Raw genomic sequence first — 24,257 nt, forward strand, 5'->3', positions numbered from 1 at the left:
AGTGAAAATATAAAAATTAGTAAATTCGCTATTTTCATGTCTTTGGGATATTGCCACCAGGTGTTTCATTTTAGCTGCGTAATAAAACTATACGATCCTAATTTTTTCAGAACCGGGGAAATGCATATTAATGATAATAATACAGGTACTCAATGCAACTCCTCTATGAAACATCTAGACAAGCTAAAAATTGAAATTATAGAATTACTTGATCCAGGATTCAGCAATAAATTAAGATTGAGTTGCGGACAATGGAGAAATTCCAAAAGCGCGTTCTCTCCACTTCTGCGTGTATGGCCAGCTAAATTGGAAAAGCATTTTAATATTTTCCCAGATTTACTTGTTTTCCACTTTTTAATTTGATTTATTTAAGGCATTTCCAAGCGAGTTGGATAGTTACGAATTGGAACGCACATTAGTTCTCCGTGAAAACGAAGGTGAAAACCAATTTATCATTTCCTAAATTACATATGTATCCATGGAATTAAAATAGCTGTACTGAAGGAAGTTAACATCAGCCGTGTGTGTTTAATATTGATGTTGAGCTCGTCGTACGTAAATCATGATGGCCTATAGTATTGTAGAAGAGAATCTTAGAGACACCCGTCTCTTTTCAAAGAACAATTTATATTATGCACTTTGCGTACTGCTTTTTCTTCAAGAATAAGATGGATTTACTAAATATTTGCGTTTATGACAACATACCGCTTAAGCAAATATGCCCACAAACTCAAACCCCAAGGAAAGTTAAACAAAATAGCAATTAGGTGCATATTGAGCATTGCATGGTTTTATTAGCACTTTTGACATCGAAAAATGTGATAAATTCCTGATATCTCAATTGAGGCCTTTGAGTTGTAGGTGTGGAACGCAGGCTGGAGAGAATAAAATTGGTGGACAATGGTAAATAATGAGTAGGTGATAAACAAGGTTGGTAAGGGCTGCTAAACGCTATCCAGAAGAAAAACCTGGTTAGGCTGTATTTTGATGGATGGGAAATTTAACAATGGCCATCGAGGAAACGTTTAGAGCTGTAAAAGAGAAGAAAAAGGAGACGGTGTTAGATGACTTAAAAAGAGAAGGATATGAAGAGACCAGCGGGTGAGGGGGACGGTAATGTATGAGACCTGACACTCGACAGTAGACAAATGGTGGTGAAGATATTCCTCATCATTATCGGTTGTATTATTCCTCAATATAACCAACGGCATATTGAGATACCTCGTACCGAAAATGTTGCAGTGAAAAAATCATTCGACTTGATCGGAATTCGAACCCACATCCCGCGATTAGTTGGTAGTCTGCCGTATAAGGAGATTTTGAATGGACACAGAATAAACATAGCTGCATTTTTAGCCCTGTGCAACGAGACTCAATATGACACCCTATACAATTATAAACCCTTCCTCAATCCAGCATGCTTTCTGCCACTCTGCAAAGTTCAAAATTCTTATTATTTTCCTGCCCTATCCTCGCTGCCCCGATATCACATTCTTCAACATTCCATCGCCAACCCAAATTATACTTCACACTTTCAGACTCCACGTCGTGCAATTGTTTGATGTCCATGTTAAATGATTTCGTAATTTCTCTCATGCTTGTTTAGTTGACTTAATTGTACGGTGAAACTCATTGTACCGTAAAATAAAGTCTGTAGAAAATTACGAACTCATTTAATAGGAACGCCAATCAAAATGTTCCGCATCCATCTTTCCTGCCTCCTTTGGATTTCTCTTATAAACCCTCTCACTTAACCCACCATGCCTAGTACTTCTTCTTTTGTTTCCGTCAATTTCACTCTTTCCCTCCTTCTCTACTCCCTCACCTCGAAAGTTTCCAGTCTATGCCTATCATCGTGCAAAGTTTTCACGGCGTACAAAACTACGCTCCATATAAAGTTTTTCACCAATATTTTCCTAATATCCCGATTAAACATCGGTCATCAAAGCATCCGTCATCGTACCTGCCTTTCAATATTTTCAGATAATTATTTCCACTTATGGTTTCCGAACTCGAATATCTTAACACTCTCATATAGTACATGCATAATTTTTACGTGGATTGCTCTTTTTTCAATTGGTTTGTATGAACATGCAGCTTTTACAAAATACCTCGAATGTAACAGTTTCTATGTTTGTACATTACCCTAGACCTTTGCTAAATAAGTCCACATACAATTTGAACATGCATGTAAAATGATATATCCTGGTAGATCGAGATCGTGCGGTGGCTATCGTACTGTCTTCCCTCCCAGAGGGACCGGGTTCAAATCCCGGCAGTGTTAAATATTTTTCAGTGGTACCTCGATCCCTACTTGAGGTGCTTTGTGGAGGGCACTTTGAGTGAGTACGCCGTCCGTAGGATGGGACGTTAAGCTGCGGACCCCCTGGCGCCTTTTGTAAAGAGTAGGCCAATGCCGACGCCGGGTTTCTCTCCACCCTTTATCCTTTCCTGTCCATGCCTAATGGCGCATGATCTCAGCTGTCGGTCGCCTCCCCTTAATACTACTACTGATATATCCAGCTAGAGCGACAAGCGAACGCACACCACGTTATCATGAGGAATCTCCATGACACGCTTTACTGAAAACCGAATGTCGACCCACTTCCACTACTACGCATAAGCATTTTTAATGGCGCTCTTTGTGCATTTAGTTCGTGCGAAAGAAACACTTTTGGGGGCGGGGGGACCAGCAACGGGACCGCCTCTCTGGTTCCACTCACTCCGGATCCATACTTGCCCTTGGTCTTTCCGAGCAATCAGAAGAAGCCAGTATTCTCCTAACCACTTATCTGTTCACCATTCCCCCTCCTCACTTAGTTTTCCGTTGTGTCAATAGATTTCTCAGCTTAACAGGAATGCAGTAGCAGCTAAATTTTGCCTCAACAATACTACGCCGTAAAGGAGTCCTCGAAAGATTTTTTTCATATATTCTAATTGGATTATCTTATGTAGTTCATATTTCACAACGCACTTCAAAATGGAAAAAATACATACTCTTGATTTCCATTGATGTGTGCACGGTTTGAGGAAGCGAGAATTTGAAGAAATTACTTTGAAAACAACGGAAGTCAAAAAAGACAGTTTGACCGTAGTGACATTTTTCAAGAACGCAAAGCCATTGAACGCAAAATTTCGTTTATCCTTGAATCAAAAGATGCTGTGAAGTCTTCGTCGACTGCATCAGAATAACCCTGGCCGTGGCCACCCGGCGAGAAAGCGGAAGACCTTCAAACCTCCTCCGCACGGGCAAGGTGAAGTGGGCTCCTTTTATCCCACAGGCAGTTTATTTTCAGGAAAAAAATAATTGTCAAAAACTCTGATGATGGTAAGGCTCACTCAGTTAATGTGGTACCAACGTTCATGACGACTGACTTTGAGAATTACTGTATTTCCTTTATATTCAGTTAACAGTGGCTTTGTACAGTGTACATAGTTCCCCATTCCCGTGGTACACGATGCGTATATGAACAGGCGGCCTGGGTAGGTGTATCCTTGTGGTCACCACTCATCCTAACGTGCTGCCAGCACTTGACCTCTCTAAATACATAGAAAATTGGAGAAAATATACTATATATGTAGATAAATGATGCGTTGATATGATTTCAACGGAAGAGTTGAGAGAGTTCCTGCTTTCCATCAACGGCTCTGGGTTGGGACGACAATTAGAAATTTTCGACTGGGCGGCAAAACTTTAAAGGTGGAACGTCAATCTGTACAAGAGCGGTACCCGAGGGAATCTGCAGCCAATGGAAGCACACTCTGCTTCTTATTGTGGGTAAACACTCCGATGATTCAGCATGAGTTTTAATTATACGGCTCAGGTGCGATATTCGTTACGTTCCGCATCTGCCCATGAACTGGAGCTTCATTAATGGCCACGGAATCTTACGCGTAACAAACAGAACTTATGGAAGAATATCGATGAAAAAAATTGCTTTTTTTTCTAAACAATCAGGGATCCATTGGCTGTAATTCACCTGCATCGCTGTCTGTCGGTGCGTCATCATCATCAGAAATTGTTGTGCTGGTGTGTTATATTAGCTATTAAAATCGGGTTAAGGCTTCAAAGGAATCACGAGATTAAAATTTGAATATCGACCAAATGACGCAATGTGACAAAAATATGACGTTAGAAACTCGGGGCACAAAATTGTGGCGAATAATGTGTAAGATAACTGATAAACTCTGATCCTATACTAAATGAAATAAAAAAATAACAGATGGGAACATAATGTTCACCACGGACGAAATGGTGATATTAAACCCTCGAACCAAACTGAACTTTCATTCTTAGACTTAAATCCAAGCGTCATACGAAATTCGACTACAATAAACGTATTAAATATCTCCAAAAATGATACTTCAAAACGCCACCCATGCATCGTAAAGTTTGGTGACGTACTAGAGGGAATATTATCGAAGTATATGCGACACGGGAACGAACGGAAAGAGTTTTCAAGTTAACGTATGCTTTCATTATGTTGAATTAAATTGAAGGTATCTCTGTATCTGGAGCTCGCTTTGCCCTGGGCCATTTGCCTCGAAGCAGAGGGTACCAGGGGGACCGATCGTGATTCAGAGAACCCCATCCATCGTAGACACAAAAACTATTTCGATAAGAATGAAATATTCAGCATCGTTTTCGTTTATCCGAAAGTAAGGCTTGTTTGGTGAGGTTATTGATTATTAGGGATATACCCTGTGATACGTGAAACTCACTCTTATAGTGCAAGGTGACATTTACTTTCCCTGTGTCACCCACAGTTTCCCATGAAGTTTAGGTTTCCATGAAGTCTCATCTATTGGACTTCATTTAGATGGGTTTTTCGAAAGTCAGGTCACATTTCTATCTGGTAATTAGTCCTAACCCTATCTACTTAATTACATCATCGCCCCAATTCAGAATTAAACCAAATAATTATGAATGATCTGCACAGCCAAGCGAACGCTTTCCCACATGTACGTGCATTTCATTCAGCCCGGATTTCGATAATTTAATTTTCCGTCATCCGCGAAATTTTTTGTATGAACGAAGGGCACGCAAAAGGTATCAGCCTCGAGCTCAAAACACCTTAGTCGAACCCGATGTAGGAGGAGACTATTTTTTTAGAAATATCCATGGCCTCTCTGGTAGTTTCCACCACCGATCGAATTTGAGACTAGATCAAATTGCACTGTCCTATCTCGAATAATAAAAGATTATTGGGGATCTGAGCGGCAAAATAACATTGACGATGACGATGTGACATGAATTTCTGTATTCTAAACCGCAACCTGCGCCGTAGTGCGGGTTTGCCGTTGGGCAGCTCCGCCTCCGTGACCTTGCTTGTAACCGGAAACGGAGGCGTACCCAGCTCATGCAAATTAGACGACCATGTTTGAGTCGTCAAAAAGTGCTTTCGGGCAAAAGAGGTCGTTTTCAGTATTCGATAATGCCACGAGGAACTTAGAAGCAATGAACGAAGTTACGGCTTGGGGTGTCCCCTAAAACATTTTGGAAGACATGTGGTGTCAATGAAACTAATCGGCGCTATCCTTTACAAGGATTGCCGATATGTTGTACAATTTTTCATAGACGTTCCAAATGACCATGCATTAAGTCAGTTGCATGATAACGCTCTCAATCCACAGAGAGTGGTTAGGTGCCTCGCTTATTAATGGCCCGAAAGGTTAAAATATGTAATCAATAACTCATAGTAGCACTATCCACTGGATAAAATTTATTTTACGACCGGGTTTCAATGTATTACATCATCATCAGGTGACCTGATGATAATCTAACACATCGAAAACCGATCGTAAAATAAATTTTATCCAGTGGAATAGTGTTACCAACAGTTATTCATTATGTTCGATTTTTACCACAACACGCTTGAAACTACTCAATTTATTAAAATATGTTTTCAGAAAGGTTCGCCTATTTTTATCCAAATGCGAGCCAAGCTGCGGTTCGTTGGCTGACTCATTTAATAGTTACCGTTATTCTTCTTCGACCTCTTTTGTGTAGAGTTAGACTTTGAACGGAATCTCTTTCATTTTATTTCGCATGGGCATCCTTTAGATGTTGTGTCACATGTCTAAATTTGAAAAATACTTAAGATGTGCCTAATACCTTATTCAAATCCATGTACATGTATCATCTACTCTCCCCATGACGTTCAAAATTACATATTTGAGGATGCGCTTTCTCTTTCTTCACCAAATCCAGAAATTATCTCATTTTAAATATATTTGAATAATCCTTCAATGTTTAATGGTTCAAGTACCCAATTGACTTTCCAGAATTCTTTAAATGCCCCCCAACAACTTCCTACACCTTTGCACCTACTCTGTTTAGCGCCTCTCTCCTTTTCCATTCCAACCGTGTCTCCCATATGTGGTGCAAAATTATGACTGCCTCTTTGACCACTCTCCGACTTCTAAGAATCACAACTTTTTTGTCTGCACTCCATGTTAAGATCATTCTGAAACCTTCTTTTAAAAAAAGCTCTTTTTCCGGTGCATCTCCCATATAATTTTGTATTTTTGACAAACTTCACTTTTCTGGAGCTTATAAAAATTGACACCTTTTGGTAGTTATACGATAACGTTTATATTTTAAGATTCAATTCATTATTTAAACCGATATTCTACATAAAATTTCAAATATATGCATGTATATCATTCCTTTTCTGCTAGTTTTAATGTTACTCAAATAATCTTACAACTAATGAAATGTATAGGTGTCCGAAGTTTATTTACCATGCAGTGCCTCTCATGACAGAGCCCTTTACTTAAGTTTTTTCGTACGTTCTTAGGTCCAGCTTTATTCTTACAAATTCATTTCCGACATTTCTCATTAGTTATCTACTTTTGAGAAAATGCATTATCTTTTGAGACGCAAGTATATTGGACCAAGAGTATCTTCTCACAACCGCCTGGCCACGTTTGCTTTTATGTATAGTAAATCATTTTTTCTGGCAAAAATTTAAGTTTTGAATATATTCGATCAAACAAGTTTATTTTCAGTCATGAGAGTGTTATGTGTTACGAACATAAAGATATGTCTGCCGTAAGTACCTATTTGAAATAGTGCCAAATTCGCGCAACGATATCCGCAACTGTTTAGCGTAGCTTCATTATTTCATCCGAGGAGGGCGTGTCTGCACAGAATTTATGATGGAAGTGTCATTTGTAGTTTGTGGAGGGGTTATCCTCGTTTTAATGTATTAATACGGAGCACAATAAGAATAATTAATTCACATATGTCTTAAACTCTTCAGGAGTTTAAGCTATTGTTATTTATTAAGTTAATAAGGAAAACTTTCAGACCTGGCGGTGGAAATAGCAGGCCCTTCTGGGTCGGGTCATTCTTTTTCTGTTGGAAGGAGATCCAGAATGGGTTCTGGCGATGGAAACAAGGATAGAGATGGAATAGGTCAGGGCCCTGGACCAGTTCTTTCTAAAACTACCAGAGGAGGATTACGAGTATATAAAATAGTTGTTCTTGGGGATGGTGGAGTTGGAAAATCGGGTAGGTGCATGTGTCATAACTGGTGATTATATGCTTAATATTGAATGCCGTCGTGAAATATTGCATTTGAAAAAGTGTGTCATTAATTTAAACCTATTTTAGCTCTCACTCTTCAGTTTGTGAGCCACAGTTTTCTCGAATATCACGATCCAACAATTGGTAAGTTTGTGTCAATATTTGTACGTTAGTGGAAAAAATAAAAGGGCTGGAATTCTAATAAAATTCCATAATTCAAATTTATTTCCAGGACATGAGTATGAATGATTTAAGTAATCATTACTGGGGTACTTGTGCTAATATCTAATGTCATTTAATTGTAGAGGATGCGTACCAACAGCAAGCTGTAATAGATGGTGAAGCTGCTTTATTAGATATATTAGATACCGCTGGACAGGTAATTAAATATTATGTATATATGCTTGCTCAAAAGTGTTTGATCTATTTTACCTTGTGTGTTGTCTGTAATGTGATGGTAACATTGACTATTTTAGGTGGAGTTCACGGCAATGAGAGATCAGTATATGCGTTGCGGAGAGGGATTCATGATTTGTTATTCAGTTACGGACCGACATAGTTTCCAGGAAGCCCTAGAATACAGAAAGCTCATCAGTCGTGTTAGAGCCACAGATGACATCCCATTAGTGCTAGTGGGAAACAAGTTCGATTTACAACACCAAAGAAAGGTATCTATTCATGGTATATCACTGCAAATGTCTCAGCCTTGGTTTTTCTCAAGGTTTGCTGGTATAAATATAAGTGTTGATCCTAAGTTGAATTAGTGATTTATTTTTGTGTCTGGGAAAGATTGGGCTCTTGTGAATGAGAATTTTCATCAATCATCATTAAATTTTTCTTGTGAAACTGCTTTCCTCTTGTCTTCACTCAGATAGCCAGCCTACATATGGCCGCAATGATCTTGATGTTTCTAGTATTTTGGCATCATTTTTTCTCTCTACCGACCTCTACACAGCACCAATGTTTGAGATAGGGCTCAAAGTCATGCACTTTAATTAGTCAGAATAAGTGGGCACCTTGCCCACCTATTCCAGCTAGGCTACTGTGATATAAATCACCCCTGTGAAAGTAATGACAAAAGTGAAAGAAAGATTAGTTAAAATTGCTGTGCCATATTGAGCATGAAATAATTAACCTGCTGGAATGGATAATAATTTAATTTCCTAGGATCATGAAATAAAAATTGAACCAAAAAGACTTGATTGATTGAATAAAATTGAACCATGGACTGGACGTGCAAAATTATTTACCAATAGATCAATTGGGCCACTCCTGTCAGACCCAAGGTACACAGGTTGTCTTTGTAATTTTATTAATTAATCTACCTGTTAAGGTAGGTTTTGGATGGAAACAGCTACCAAATAAATATTTTGTGACACCTGACAAAATACAATCCAGCCATCTTCTCTACATCAAGTCCCTCTTCATAAATGTGTATTTCCTTCCTCCCTTCATTCCATCCAACACTTATCCTGTTCCTGCCCTCGTTTGCCTAACATTCTCCCCTATATTTAAGTCTTCAACATCCCACTGCCGATCAATATACCCTTAATCCATTTTTCCTGCCTCCTTAGAATTTATCTCAACAAACCCCTCTACTTACCCACCATACCTAGTACTTCCTCTTGTTTTCATTTCAGTCCATTTCACCGTCTCCATTCTTCTCCACACCCACATTTCATAAGCCTACAATCTACTTCTATCATCCTGCTTCAGTGACTACGTTTCCACACTATACATAACTACGCTCCATTTCAAAGTTTTAATGAGTCTTTCCTTAATATCCTTACCCGACCTTATGTCATCAACTCTCTCCTCCTTCCTCCTTGTGAAAGCCTCTTTCCCTGGTGGAATTCTTCTCCTTACGTCCCTACTACTCTGACCGTGTTGGTCCAAAACACTACCGAGATACGGAAACTCTTCTACCTGCTCTAGTTTTTGCCCTCCTATTTTAATGTTTAGCTTAGCCTTTTTCTTGCTGGAAAATTGCATAAACTTAGTTTTATTAATATTGATTCTCATCCCATACCTATCGCACTAAATTTCCAAATCACTTAGCAAAGCTTGCTACCCCTTGGCTGACTACCAAACTAAAGCTTGGCCATCAGCAAACCTAACTGATTTTACGAATTCCCCGCCCACTTTCATTCCTACCTCGAGTTCTTCCCATGCCTCTTTGATCTTTTCCTCTGCATACAGGTTGAACAGCAGCGGTGATAATGGGCAACCCTGCCTTACACCCCTTCCTAACACTGCCCATCCTGACTCCCCGTTTCCCACCCGCACCTGAGCAGTCTGAGACATGTACAGGTTGCAGATTAGCCTCCAGTTCCTCCAATATATTCCCATTTTCTGCCATATACTAATTAGTTTTTCCCAATTCACTCTATCAAACGCCTTTTTGCATTCTACAAAACAGGCAAATACATCCTGATTGTATTCTATATTCCTCTCGATCAGTGATCTCATTACTGCAATGGTATCACAGGTGCCTCTCCCCTACCTAAACCCAAACTGAACATCCTCTTAAGTCATCATATGCCTTACTCTTTATCCTTTTGTTAATGATTCTGAGAACAACTTGAGCTGCGTGGGAAATAAAACTTATTGTTTGCAGTCCTTATATGATGTAGCCTCTACATTTTTTGGAATAGGAACTTACACTGATCTCTTAGTCTTCCAGCCAGATTCCTTCCTCATAGATACTACGAATCAGGCTCTTAGTAATACTTTTATGAATGTCTTATGAACCCGACATATGGGGGTTTTCTATGCCAGAAAGGGATATTTATGAAATCCAAAAGTTCAGGTTTTCATGGCTGTCATTTAATGGTTTATTACTTTTTAGATTTTTGAGTGAAGAGAAAATGTAGTTATCCTATCCCTTTGTGGTCCACTATAATGCTGTGTACATAAGCTCATTGTTTACCTGCAAATTTTAATAGCCTTACGCTTCTTCACCGAGGCTGGAAATCATGGAATAGGGCAAGATATGTAGGTATTTATTGATTTTCCAAGCATCAGGGAGTTGTAAAATAAAAGCCATAGCAACCATCATTTATTATCTTTAAGTTACCTGTGAAATTTACCTACACAGTTTTGTATTGTCTATTCTAGCCACTTTTTTTCTGTGTTCAATACCTGAACAGTCTTTTATTAGCCTACGGTGTGTTTACATTTAAGATTAGCTTTACAGAATATACACATTTTGTAAGCTAGGTTATTAGATTAGATCACGAGATTATATGCAGTCGTTGGATATCACTAACAACATGTGAAATACTCAGAATCCTTACTTTTTCTCCCACTTGGAACTATTTACTACCTGATCATTAATATTTTGTCCTTATGTTCATCCTTAAACTTGCTCTATATTGACCGGGATATTGTGGTCACAATACCTTAAGGATTCCATGTTCATCAGGAGCACTAGGTGGGGAAAATTCACCTCCCAATGTAAGAATAGCTATTAGTGACAGTGACAGACAGAAAGAAATTATTTGGTGATGGCCTCCATCACATGATATCTAATAGCCCAATTAAAGAATATTACTCCAGAAATCGTCCTCCAACTGCATGTGCAGTGACTATAAAACCCTAACATTATCTAATGCTGTAACTTACAATGTTAGCTATTTGACAGAACCTGGTCATACTGAAATAAATTGGATGCAGATTACATGGTTTTGTCTTCAGTTCTTTTAAATCTGATATTCCACAGACTTGAGCCTGATACCCTAGGTAGGAAATCCAGAATAGAAAATTCTGTTAATTTTTTCCACATCTAATGCATTTATACATTTTACTATCTTGGTGCCATTCCCCACCTTTTTTCCCACACCTTCTTGAATTATAAAAGGTGGCTCATGTTAGCAATTATGAGAAACAGGTGTGGCCTAATTGTCTCTCCCTGTATTACAGGGCAAGGTAAATATTTTGTAAATAAAAATTATGGTAGTTCTTTATTTAAAATCTAGGTGGTCCCAAACCATTCTTTGTGAGACTGTTGTCAGTTGTCATACCCTGTACTATTCACAATGCATATTTCTATGTTATCAGGAAGACTCATCATCATAGGTCATCTGCCATGGTTGGCAGGTCCATGGAGGCCTTTTCAATGGCATGTATTCCTTACCTGTGCCCTTCTCTTCATTTCCACACACCCTCTTCCACATCGTCCGTCATTTTGACCCTCCTCTGGCCTCTCTTGCCTGGCTCTTCCACCGTTCCTTATAGCAACTCCTTCAAATGGACATCAAGTCTCAGCACTTGCCAAAGCCAGTTTCTTTTTTCAATTGTTTTCAGCAACTCTCCTCCCCTGCTGTATCCACTTTTATGTTCTGCCTTCTTCTCCATGACCACATTTCCAATGCCTCCAGCCTTTTCCCGGTCCCTCTTTAATGCAGTCTATATTTCACATCCATATAGCATAACACTCATTCCAATGGTATCGGGCTCAACCTTGTGAACATTCATCTTGAGGAATAAGACAAATGAATTAGCAAAAATTTTGGTGAATTTACAAAGCTTGTCTTATTCCTTTACATAAAACTCCATACGTTACACTTAACTAGTCTCTTTCTCAGTCCAGTATCCATTCTGGTACATAACACTTTTCTTTTCCTGTTGAACCCTTTCTTGGCCATTGCTATCCTTATTTTAATTTCCTTTTCACTCCTCCAGGTTTTTGTTACCTCTGTACCCAGATATGTTTACCTCTCTACTTTTTCCAGTCTTTCTCCTCCCATTTCATTATTTATTTTCTCATCTCTACCAGCCTTCATTACTTTGGTCTTGCTCCTATTTATCATCAAGCCGTACTCCTCCGTCATGCCATTAAGGTGTTGCAACATCCCATTTTATTATTCTTCTTCCTCGTCAAAAAGGATTATGTCATCAGCAAATCTGTTGTACATGATCCTTCTTCCTCCAACTGACACTCCTGCATCTTTTCTCCAGCACGTCTTGACTATATCTTCCCCATAAAGTTTAAGAGGGTGGGGAGAGACAGCACCCCTGGCTCACTCCCCTCCCAATATTGAACCAACCCTTCCTCTTTTCATCAATTCTAATACATACCTCCTCATTTGAGTACAAATTTCCTATCAGTCTTCTGTCTCTCTAGTTCATACCTTTTTCTTTTAGAATTTTAGTTAGTTTTTCCCATCATATTCAGTCAACAGCCTTCATCAAATCAATAACACACACACAAACCTTTCCCTTTCTCCAGATATTGCTCTGTGATGGTACACACCACTCTTATTGCATCTCTTGCGCCCATTCCTCTTCTGAAGCCATGCTGTTCCTCTGCTGTGTTCTCCTCCATGATTTTGTGGTCTTCTATTAAGTATTAATTAATTAATTAGTTCTTTGCCTTGTGGGTGATGATGCTTATTGTACGATGTCCCTTAAATTTCGTTGATCCTTTCTTCTGTGGTAATGGTACCATCTCTGTTCTCACAAACTCCAGCGGCCACTGTCCACTACAGTAGCCTGTTGTAGAGGGATGTCAATGCCAACATTCCCTCTTCCTGAAGGCATTTCAGTAGCTCAACAGGTAATCCATCCATACCCTGTGCCTTCCTGTTTTTCATGTGTTTTACTGCGGCTTCAACTTATATCCTCTCCAATAGTCTTTATCCACCTTGTTCTCCTCCACATTTAGCTGTTCAGATTTTTAACTTGCTGTTTAGATCTCCCATGCACTCCTGCCAACTTTCCATTACTTCTTTTCCATCCTATATTATATGTCCTTCTCTGCTCTCTTTCTCCATACCTGCTGGCTGTGCTCCCGATGCTCTAGTGCCATCCCACGTAGCATTCTTCACCTTGTAGTACACCAAGTAATGCCTTCCCATGTGTTCCTGCCCTTCCATTTCTGCACTTTCTTTGTTTAGCCATTCTTCCTTATCTTTATCTCTATCTTAGTTCACTATTCAGTTTTCTGTGCAACTTTTTTTTCCCTCCATGGTCTTTTGTATCTCCTTCTCTGCTCCATTTTTTCAATCATCGCATTGCTATCTCTGGCATCTTTGTTCTCTTCCTCTTTCTTGTAGCCCTTCAATTCTTCGATTTTCTCTTTAATTCCTTTCTTCATTCTCTCTCACTGCTCCTCAGTTGTATTCACTCTCTTCATCTCCTTTTATGCCTTCGCACCGATTTCCTCCGTATCCATTTCCTTGAGCTTATCCAAATCTCACTTTTTGACAGCCTCAGCTCTTTTTATCCTTTTCAGTCATACCTAGATTCCTGTACTAATTAGTACATGGTCTTGGTAAATATCTGCACCACGGAGATCAGAAAACCGCTTCACTCTGTTTATCTATTTTCAAAGAATATAAAATCTGTGTACTATCTATACTTATCTCCCGGTGCTTTCCAGGTGCACAGTCTTCTCTTTGGAATGGAAAACATAGTATTTGTAACTATTAACTTATTTTCCCTGAAGAACTCTACCAGCCTTTTGCATGTCATTCCTCTCTCAAAATCCATACTTCCCAATCGTTCCTTTCATCACTCCCCTCCCTATACTTGCATTCCAGTCACCCATTACTATATTGCAGCATCCTTGCCCTTCGTCTCTCCACATTTTCCCTATTCTCTCATACATTTCCTCACCTTCCCTACCACTATAGTCACCTGGTGGCATGTACACCTGAATGACTAGGTTTTTGGTTTCTGACTCTATCCTCATATCTTACTCTGTCACTATCGTAGATCACTTTGCTGAAGCAAGTTTTTGTATTTTTATTTATAATAAATCCAAATTCGTTCCTTCCTCTCTTGTTTCCACTGAAATAAAACGTAGCATCTTCACATTTTTCTAAACCACATCCTTCTCACCTCACGTCATTTATTCCAATAATGTCCATCTTACTTTTATTCATCTCTCTTCTCAGATTTTCTAGTTTCCTATGCCTTAGGAGGGCTCTTACATTCCAGATTTCTATTTTTATTCCTTTTATCCTCCCATTTTCGTTCTTCTTACATGTTCTCTCCATATTGAGCCCCTCTCAGAAATCTGAACGCTGCACTACTTTTTTCAAAAAAATTTTATTTACGAAAATTCCATGTCAACCTTTTTGCCTATTTGAGGCCACCGTTATCTAGGGAATCCCAAGGGATCTTTAATGTGGTAGTTTCCCCATTGCTTTCCAATTTCTATGCCATTTGACCATAGTCCAATTCACCCACATTTAGGAGGGATTTCTCCCCCCAGGGTAAGAAGGTACCCTTGCCCCCACTTTGCTATCATCTGCCCTTCAAATAGGCCATTGAAACTCTATGGGGTGACTCTTAATTCTGTGAGTCCCTCGGTCACCAGAGCTTCATCAATTTAAACAGGTTGTTCCACAGGAAGGTGATGATGATATTAAGGTTGGAGAGGCTAAATGATTCACTTCCAACCCTGTAAGGGGTTGGAGGAAGACTGTACTGGTTATTATACATTTCTTGATTACTTCAATCATGTCAGCAGGAGAATACTCGCATAAAAGTTGTGGTCTCTTGCTGCTGGTTGATGGACCTACTTGCCTGCAAACTATTTCATGTACTCGTACACCATGATTTATGTGTAAGGATCAAGTGCTTGCTCTCCATACACCCAAATACTTTGTGTGGTAGTCATGAATGGAGAAGAAATAATGGAAAGTGCTCTTAAACCCTACACTGTAGACAAACACATGGCAGATTATGTTTTTTTGTGGGTTTCATGAGTGGAAACACATGGAAAGTGAAAACAATAGTTACTACAGGGTGGAATCGGATGTTTTATAGATCAAATATCTGGTCCATGAGCCACTTTAAAAAGTTACTGAGAGTAAATTTAAATATTTCTCCTTTTAACATATATGAAATGAGCATATAAGTAGAGGTTACAACAGGAAACAATATTAATGTAAACTTTAATAGTCCCCTTGTACTGAAAGTGAGTTGGCTTATTTAAGGTTGTTACTTGTTTTTGGCAGGTTTCACCAGAGGAAGGGCAAGCCTTAGCTCATCAGTTTGGTTGTCCATTTTATGAAACATCTGCAGCACTGAGGCATTTTGTGGATGATGCCTTCCACACCCTGGTTCGGGAAATAAGGCTTAAAGAAAAGGACCGTAAAAGCCAAACTGAAAAGTTGCACAAGCACAGTAGATGGAGAAGATTTCGAAGTATATTTGCTGTGGTATTTAAGCGGAGGCGTCACAACTCACCATAGAATCACTGCCAAGTAAAGCACTTTAATTTAACCAGTAGGAAGTTCAACGTATTTTATACATGTGACATTTGTATTTTTTGTAGCACTGTATTGACAGTGTTTTTGCTGAAGTGACCTTGTCACTGTGACCCTCTTGTAGCATTCTCAAAGAGATGAGAGCCTTATCTAAGTTACCATTTATATTAGTTTTCACACTTATTATATAGTGTGAGTTTGCAACCAAAGACCCAAGTGTTCAGGAAATATGCTTTTATTTTTCTCAACTGTGATTACCATGAAAACCAAGACCAAACTTTTTCAATGCAAATATTCAGTCATTAGTTTATAAGCTGCAGTCAACATGAAACATCATTAACATAATAATATTATTCTGTAGTTAAATGTAACTTCTGCACATATTATACTTTGTTAGAGCAAAGGTTTATATATACAAGTATATATATTATGAAGATTGTGTTGTAAAGCAATCAATTTATGTTAACCAATGCCTTGGTTGACTTTTTTATATTTGTTTACAAAAAGTATTCTCTTTATTGGCAACCCTAATCTATTTTGCTGTTTCCAGTAATATTTTGTTTCCAATCCTTCAGAATCTTTTGCAGCTTTTCCTTCTCATACTCACTGGCAAATGCATAATTAATGCTATCATAGCTTAGCTGCCATAACTGATCATTGTCGAGTTCAAATGTTTTTGCAGCTATGCAGTATTCATCGGACAGTGATGTAGAAAAAACACCCTTGTCATCAGTCTGGAAATGTAAAATATACATATGTAAAATTACAAAGATCATCTAAGAAACCTAAATGGACCAATTATGTATTCAAAGGGGTTTGCTAAAAAGAAAAGCAAAATAAATGAAAGCTGGATATACCTATTATTTATTGTATTTTAATGGATTGGGTGTGCAACTATGTATAATCAATTCCTCCTTTTCTCACTCACTTCCTGTATGAAGGCCGAGAGCAGTTGATACTGTTATAAGATTTTATACACCATATCCTTTCAGAGATACATATGTATTATATCCTGATGGTAAAAGCTAATCAAATACCTCAATACATTATCTAAATTCTTCAAAAAAAGTCTTATCTAAATTCTTCAAAAAAGTCTCGGTTTAGATAGGTACAATTCAAAGGAAGATTTTTTTTCCGACTTGATTTCTTGAGTGACTTCAAATGTCAATAAGATATTATGAGTTGAAGTATTTCTTAAAATTTCTTCAGCTCATAGCAATATATTCTTTAAATTTGGCATTTAAACAATTATGCATGGTACACTTCAGAAAAATGGAAAGTGAGAATGAACCTTTTCCTTTCTTGAGCTCACTTATAAAAAAATCTACAATGCATTCTGTTAAATGCTTAACTTGCACGTGACAGTGCAAGTGCATTTATTTCTTAAGAAAATTGATCCCTGGACAATCTTTGCAATACTATATTTTTTGTTGATTATAAACCTCTTCCTGCTTCAATGTTACCACTGATATCCATGTTCTTTTAGCATATGCCATTAAATCCTCTTTCTCAGAACTTAACAAACTTAAACTCTTCATGGTTTGTAACCCTACATGGATACCTAGAACGTCATAAAGATGTTTCTCAAAATCCATCAAAATAAACAAATATTTTCATCGTGAAAGTGGAAATAATTTAATTCCGCTATATATATACGCACACACAACATTGTTGTAAGAAGCAGCTGATACTAGCAGATCATTTTCCAAGATATATTTTTAAAATCCCTCTTCAATTTAAATGAGGTGTAATTTATTAAATCTAATAAAATAAATTTATAAATTAAATAAAAGAAAAAGAATTTAGATAACAAATGAAAAAATAGCTGTATAAATAAGCAGTTAATACTTACACCTAATACTATAGGGTGGCCAATTTTGTAGAGATGATCAAAATGGTGATTTCTGTAATCCTTGACAGTTGATGTCTTGACATTGGAAGTCAAGCAGAGTTCTGCAAGTTAAAAATAATTTGATAAAAACATCATTATTTCTTACTGCTAAAATTCCACTTGGACTTAATGGTGGAAGTTTGATTGCATTTGATTACATTTTTAGTAAATGTTTGCACTAAATTTGTAGGCACACCACCTCTTGGTATTGCTTGTATCATTAGGGCCACACATTGAGACGACCCAACTTGACAAGTCACACTGTGTTATTATTAGAGTGAAAGTTTTAGCATCATCTGCATTGCATCTTACCAACTGGAATTTTGGATTCTATTAAAGTTTTCCAAAGTTCATCAGATCCTCCAGCATCTGGGTGGATGCATGTTGCATGACCAAGCCGCTCTGGATTAAGTTGAAGTATTTTTTTGGTTTCCAACTCGCATGGAACCTGAGAAGGGAGGAAACAAAATGTTGAAACAATGAAGGGAAACAAAACGCACCTATGTCAAATGGTTCAGTCTTAAATTAAAATTTGCTGATGTCATCAACAGATCCCAATCCATCCCTGGGAGCCCTGCCCATATTTGTGGACTACAGTAATGGAAGCCACATTGAAAATTAGTGTGTTCCAATAAAAACAGTTAAATTTAAGAATTAATGGGAGTTGAACTGAGTATGGGCTGACTTCATTAAAAGAGAGGTGCATTGGTAACATGGTGTATATCTCAAGCCAAGAAGAGATCACAATTTCATCCAGGTAATAATGGTTATATTAATGGAAAACCAAAGCAGTCTACACACAACTGCTGCTTCTTATTTCAACTGGTATTGCCAATGTAAAATGGAGGATCAAGGCAACATAGTTCCAACCAACATTTTGAGTTAATGAATTTCTGAAGTTTTTTTTGGATTCCAATCAGATTGTTTTACGCAGCAGATTATTCCTCCATAGCAAAATTATATTTTAAACAGAATAAATAAAGATGCATAACTGAGGAGAAACTCATTAACTTTATCTTTTACATCAAATTACTGGCTGCAAGGCGTTTCATCTATTTTGATCGAAGTTGAGGGTTAGCTCAGTTGCCCTATTTCCTTCACCGTCTCACCCTACGAGGCAAGATTTGAAACGGAGATAAGTACTTATCATTCACTGCAGCTATATGCATGACAATATGGGGGGGCTGACATCCACCCTGTTGGTATTCACTGCTTGAAGTAACTTTCCCTCATGAGTACCCAAATACTCAGGATACCATGCTGATCCATTTTTATGTGAAACACCACCTAAATTCCTATTGAATAACTATAATTTCTTACTTGTTATAATATAAAGAATATAATCATATAATGAATGTTCTCTGTAATTCCAGAAATTTGCACATGCTGCTTTACTAGTCTCTATTTGTACAAATTCAGGATTTTTCCCATTTTCCCAGGAATATTTGACATTTAATTTTAAGGAGTTTTAGGAAACAAGTTTTACACATGGCACATTGATAACTAATAATTGGGGATGAAACCATTATGTTGAGTACTACCTTGATCAAAAATTTCCCGGAATTTATTCAGAAAATTAAAAATACAAGTTTATTCATCTAAATCTATATTGTCCCCTTCAAAGTAATCCCCATCGACTGCAACACACTTATGCCAGCGCTTGATCCAATCCTCGAAACATTTTTTATATTCGGTTTTCGGTATGTCCATCAGTGCTTCCTGCGATTTTTCCATTACTTCCTCTCGGCTGCTAAAACGCGTTCCCCGTAATGGTTTTTTAACTCGATTGAACAGAAAGAAGTCACAGGGAGCCAAATCAGGTGAATTCGGTGGCTGTTGGATGGTATTTGTTGCATTTTTCGTCAAAAAATTACGAATAATGATAGCACTGTGCGACGGTGCGTTATCATTGGTGCAAAATCCACGAGTTTTCCGCCCACATTTCTGGTCTCTTTCGGCGAATTGCTTCACGCAAACGTCTCATAACGCCCAAATAATACTCTTTGTTTACTGTCTGGCCTTCTGGCAAAAATTCATGATGCACTACACCGTTGTAATCCATGAAAACCGTCAGCATTGCCTTCTTTTTTGACTGAAAACGACGTGGTTTTTTTGGTCTCGGCTCATTTGGTGAACGCCATTCACTTGCCTGATGTCTGGATTGCGTGTCGTACTCATAAACCCACGTCTCGTCTCCAGTAATGATCCTTTTGATGAATGTGGGATCGGATTCAGCCTCGCAAATCATGTCTTTTGCGACGTCAACACGGTCTCTTTTTTGCATGAAATTGAGGTCTTTTGGCACCAACTTTGCTGCTACACGACGGAAACCCAAATCATTAACCACAATGTCTTGGGCGGATCCATAGGCAATGTTCAAGTCCTCCGCTATTTCTCTGATGGTTAATTTGCGGTTATTGACCAACATTTCTTTTACTTTATCAATTTTTTCACCGACTTTCGATGTCGATGGTCTGCCACTGCGTTCATCATCTTCGATTGACTCACGACCACTTCTGAACCGCTCGTGCCACTGGTAAACGACCGTTTTTTTTAGAGAATCGTTGCCGAAACACTTTTCCAACATTTCCAACGTCCGTGCGCCACTAAATCCGTTTTTTACGCAAAATTTAATACAAGTTCGTTGTTGCAAATTTAAATCCATTTCTGAAATTGTAAAAAATCGCCAACACACACAGAGATAGATGTACTCTTGGCTACGTAACTTTTGCAAATGTCAAGTTATGACACTAAGATTTAAAGGGAATATCAACAACAGATGTACCAATTTAACAAAAAAAACAGAACTCAAATCGGAACGATGGGAGCGCCACACGGTGGTTATTCCGGGAACTTTTTGATCAATGTAGTATATCTTGCATGTGTGGGCAGATTCTCAGACAACTTGATAATTTCTCACTATTTTTCAATTATAAGCATATTCATCAATTTTACCACAGGGTTCCCTAACTTGCTAGATGAAACAAAAAAATAACAAACTTTAATTATGCCTGCAAAGTTTACACCATGCATTTAACATCTGGGCATCATATTCCTAGGAAAATTTTGCAGTATTTCAGTCAATGATTTACTGTTAATGTCCCATGTCATAACATGACAAAATAAATTGAAACAATAATATTAATAGCCGTGAATTATGGTTACTGACCCCAAGTAATATGAAAGTTGTACTGGATTATAATGGAAGAGTAGGGAATTTAAAACCACCACCTCCATGAACCCAATTTATTTTTCTTGAACAAGTGTAAGCTTATTAGTCTTCTTTCAAAGTTTCAGATTTCGAAAGCACAGAAAAATAGGGCATACAATGTACTGGGTTGTCAGCTATGGAGCATTAAGTCTGCTTTATACTATATCCCTTTTTACTAAGCATCTCCTGGATAATAACCGTAATAGTGACTTGATTCCCATAATCATATATTTTTAGGGGTATAAACCATGGATGTACTTCAGCAGCTGGAAATTCCCAGGAATGTTCATTTCATTATAAATAAATGAAAGGACTAACTTTGTAGTTCCACACGAAAACGATTTATTCACACGACCCAGGTTTCGAAGTAAAACTTCATCATCAGGATGATGAAGTTTTCGTGTGGAACTACAAAGTTAGTCCTTTCATTTATTTATAATGAATCGGTTCCATAAAGTTACGCCAGAAACCATTAATTCATTTCATTAATGAAATCCATGCCATGATGTACCCTATGGCTCCACCTACCTTGACCTCTCATTTTCATGAATCCACCATGGCACAGTGACGAAGATTATCATACTCCCTTACCAGTGCAGTTTAAAAATACTTTTTATTCGGTCCCTCATGTTAGACCAACAGGATTGGAATAAAAACCTAGCATGGGTAAGATTGATTTGTGTGCTCCCTTTAACAGTGGTGCGAAAATGCAATCTGTCCTTAGTTTGCCAATAATATTTTTGTTGAGGGTTTCTACCCGTAACCTTGTTTACAGTTCCTGGTTAATCCAAATACCTATAATACGTTGAGGAGCTCATGTAATTGTAATTATTAAAACAGGATTTTGATGAAATTAATTGCATCTACTGATTTGGGATTGAGAAAGTCATTGAGCTGTCTCACATTTGAGAACACTCATTGAAGTGAGTATCTGAATTTGCTTGAAGGTTCATCTTTTGTTTTGGTTAAATAAATACAAAGAGGAATGTTACCGTTGAATAGCTGAGTTGAGCAAAATTGCAAAAGTTAGACATAATAACAGTAAAAAAAGTGACCCTACATCCACTTTTTAGTCCCCAACTTTGATTAAATATAGTGGATATACCATCATCAGATATGAGAGAGCAAGTTATCTTGGGTCAAGACCATATGGAAACTCATGGAAGTGGGATGTAAGTTTTTCACTTAAAGTGTTGTAGCTTTCATTGTCCTAAATAAATACAGGATGCTGTGGTGACTACTGGTTGTGCAGTTTTATATAAAAGAAGAATAAAATTTTGTTTCAAAGGTTTTTACTCTAATACAAAGAAGACGATCACTCATCTTTTTTCCCATGTTTATTCTTAATTTGCTCACATTATATATTATTTATCCAGATGATTTTGACTTTTTATTACACTCACTTGGAAATCAAAAAGTAAAAGATGAAATCATAAAATGGACAGAAAATGAAACACCCAAATTGTTTATGGAGAATCATTTTATTTTCTGCACCAGTGTAAGTAGTGCTTCAAATAATATAGTGGGAAAACATTAACTAAAGGAGTTTTTTTGTACTTATACAACACTTAGATGAAGTAAACTAAGAAAAATTGTCCTTACCTCTGCACAGTGGATAGCAAGTGAAAAACCAGATTTTTGAGCACACTGCAGAACAGGAATAAAATCGTCAATTTCTCCAATTGCAGGATTTCCACTGAAGTCAATGCCTAATACGATGTCAGGGTTCGCTTCTTTGGCCTGAATGGCAAGTTCTAAATTTTCTTCTGCCTCTGTGACACCAGATTTCCGGTCAATAGACACAATCAATTTCACTATAATAGGATACAACTCTTTGGATTCTCTATGAATGAAAAAAAGACGTTGTAATTAGATTTTATTCCTTGGTAGAAATGAAAATAGTTACTGTAAAATTTAAATATTGCCTATTTAACTTTTTTATGAGCAATAAATTAGACAACCGTACTAAATGCAGTTACAATGAATGGGAGTAAATCAAATTACTAAGAACAATTGGGTGCCATAAAGAATGAACAATTTTCACCAATTAATATATGATTTACTTTCACTATTTTGAATAAATAAAAAGGTTATTCCTGTCAATAAATATCCAACTATATGCCATCTTTCAAAACATGAGACTATACTAGGGGAGCTCAAACATCTTTGAGATTTTCTCAGTCATGCCAGGAACCACAAGCACTGGTTCCATGTTAAGAGAAAAATATCCACCCCGAACAAAAAAGCTAAAAAAATGAGAGGTAGAAATAAAAAAATTGCCAATGCCATGAATGTAAGAGTTCCAAGTTTGAGTTTATCATTCATATATGCAAGAATTACAATAATCCTGACCTTATTCACCAACTAATTTTGACCTTAGGATAATTAGTGTTTCACTGTATGAAGAAAGTGACGGAATACTATGTTACATCCATGAAATGTCAATTTAATTTTACTAGTTGGTTTCCTTACCATAGGGACGCATTAATTGCTGTTGGAAAATTACCCCAAAGAGTTGGATGAGAGGAATGGAGGATAAAATTAGGAATTATTTTCTCATTTGTGGGGATAATTCTAGAAATCCTCTTCTATCATGAATTTTGAGCAGATCATGACTAGCCTTAAAAGATTATATTCATTGTTACAGGCAATGGAAGTGAAGGCTCACCTGATTGATTCAATAATTGCATCCATATATTCATTTTTTGTCATACTTCCTTCAACTTGCCGGGGAGTGCTTCTAAGTTCCAAATAAACTACACCGTCACCAGCAAAGTCTTCAATTACATCCTTCGTAACTTTTCTTATGATGGAAGCACTAACAGTCATTGAATGAATTAGGGAAAACATTTTAAAGCACCTGTAAAAGATATTATAAAATTGATCACAAATATCGAATATTCATCAAATTAACTGCATTGTGGATATATGCATATCATTTATTTGTTTTCCATAATATGGCTAATTTTATTAACATTTTATTTAACACCTACTCCTCCAGTGAACGATCCTTACAACCCATAATAAACTGTTTAATGTTGTCATAATTTGTCCCTTTATTATCTAAGGTCTGTGATAGTTCCAAAAGGGTTTTGTCGCTGATAGAACCATTAAGATGAGCATGAAGTTCCTGTTGCCAAATTAAAGAATCACTTGTTTACAATTGAAATTCATTGGAATTAGTCTCACGGGGAATATACTCACCAATTTTGGCAACTTTTTGCAAAATGACAAAGTAGAATTATCCATTTTTAAAAGATTGCTGGAAAATGTGACAGGATATGCATATGCGTTACTTAAATCATATGCAAATTAAATTTGAAGAAGACTAGTAAAAATCCCGCGGATTTTATGCAGTCATTACGAGTTTATTTTGTTTTCTTCTAGTTCGTGGCAGCGCCACTG

General features: G+C 37.4%; 2 protein-coding genes across 2 annotated transcripts; one reads left to right on the forward strand and one right to left on the reverse strand.

Annotated features, from left to right (window-relative positions):
- The first annotated feature begins 7,167 nt into the window (after window positions 1-7,167).
- Ric (Ras-related protein interacting with calmodulin) lies at window positions 7,168-15,994 on the forward strand. The gene is made up of 5 exons (XM_071591167.1): window positions 7,168-7,516; window positions 7,619-7,675; window positions 7,837-7,910; window positions 8,008-8,199; window positions 15,499-15,994. Exons 1-5 carry the CDS (start codon window positions 7,381-7,383, stop codon window positions 15,733-15,735), a joined length of 696 nt encoding a protein of 231 aa, XP_071447268.1. The 5' UTR covers window positions 7,168-7,380; the 3' UTR covers window positions 15,736-15,994.
- Window positions 15,995-16,267: 273 nt separating this feature from the next.
- Ada (adenosine deaminase-like protein) lies at window positions 16,268-24,175 on the reverse strand. Its single transcript, XM_071591166.1, has 7 exons — window positions 24,057-24,175; window positions 23,846-23,982; window positions 23,521-23,712; window positions 22,455-22,695; window positions 17,954-18,089; window positions 17,603-17,703; window positions 16,268-16,484 (listed from the first exon to the last, which is right to left on the reverse strand). Exons 1-7 carry the CDS (start codon window positions 24,099-24,101, stop codon window positions 16,278-16,280), a joined length of 1,059 nt encoding a protein of 352 aa, XP_071447267.1. The 5' UTR covers window positions 24,102-24,175; the 3' UTR covers window positions 16,268-16,277.
- Between the last annotated feature and the right edge of the window lie 82 nt (window positions 24,176-24,257).

Source organism: Hetaerina americana, unplaced genomic scaffold, assembly GCF_022747635.1.
Source record: "Hetaerina americana unplaced genomic scaffold, ioHetAmer1.1.p SCAF_42, whole genome shotgun sequence".
NCBI classification, from domain to species: domain Eukaryota; kingdom Metazoa; phylum Arthropoda; class Insecta; order Odonata; family Calopterygidae; genus Hetaerina; species Hetaerina americana.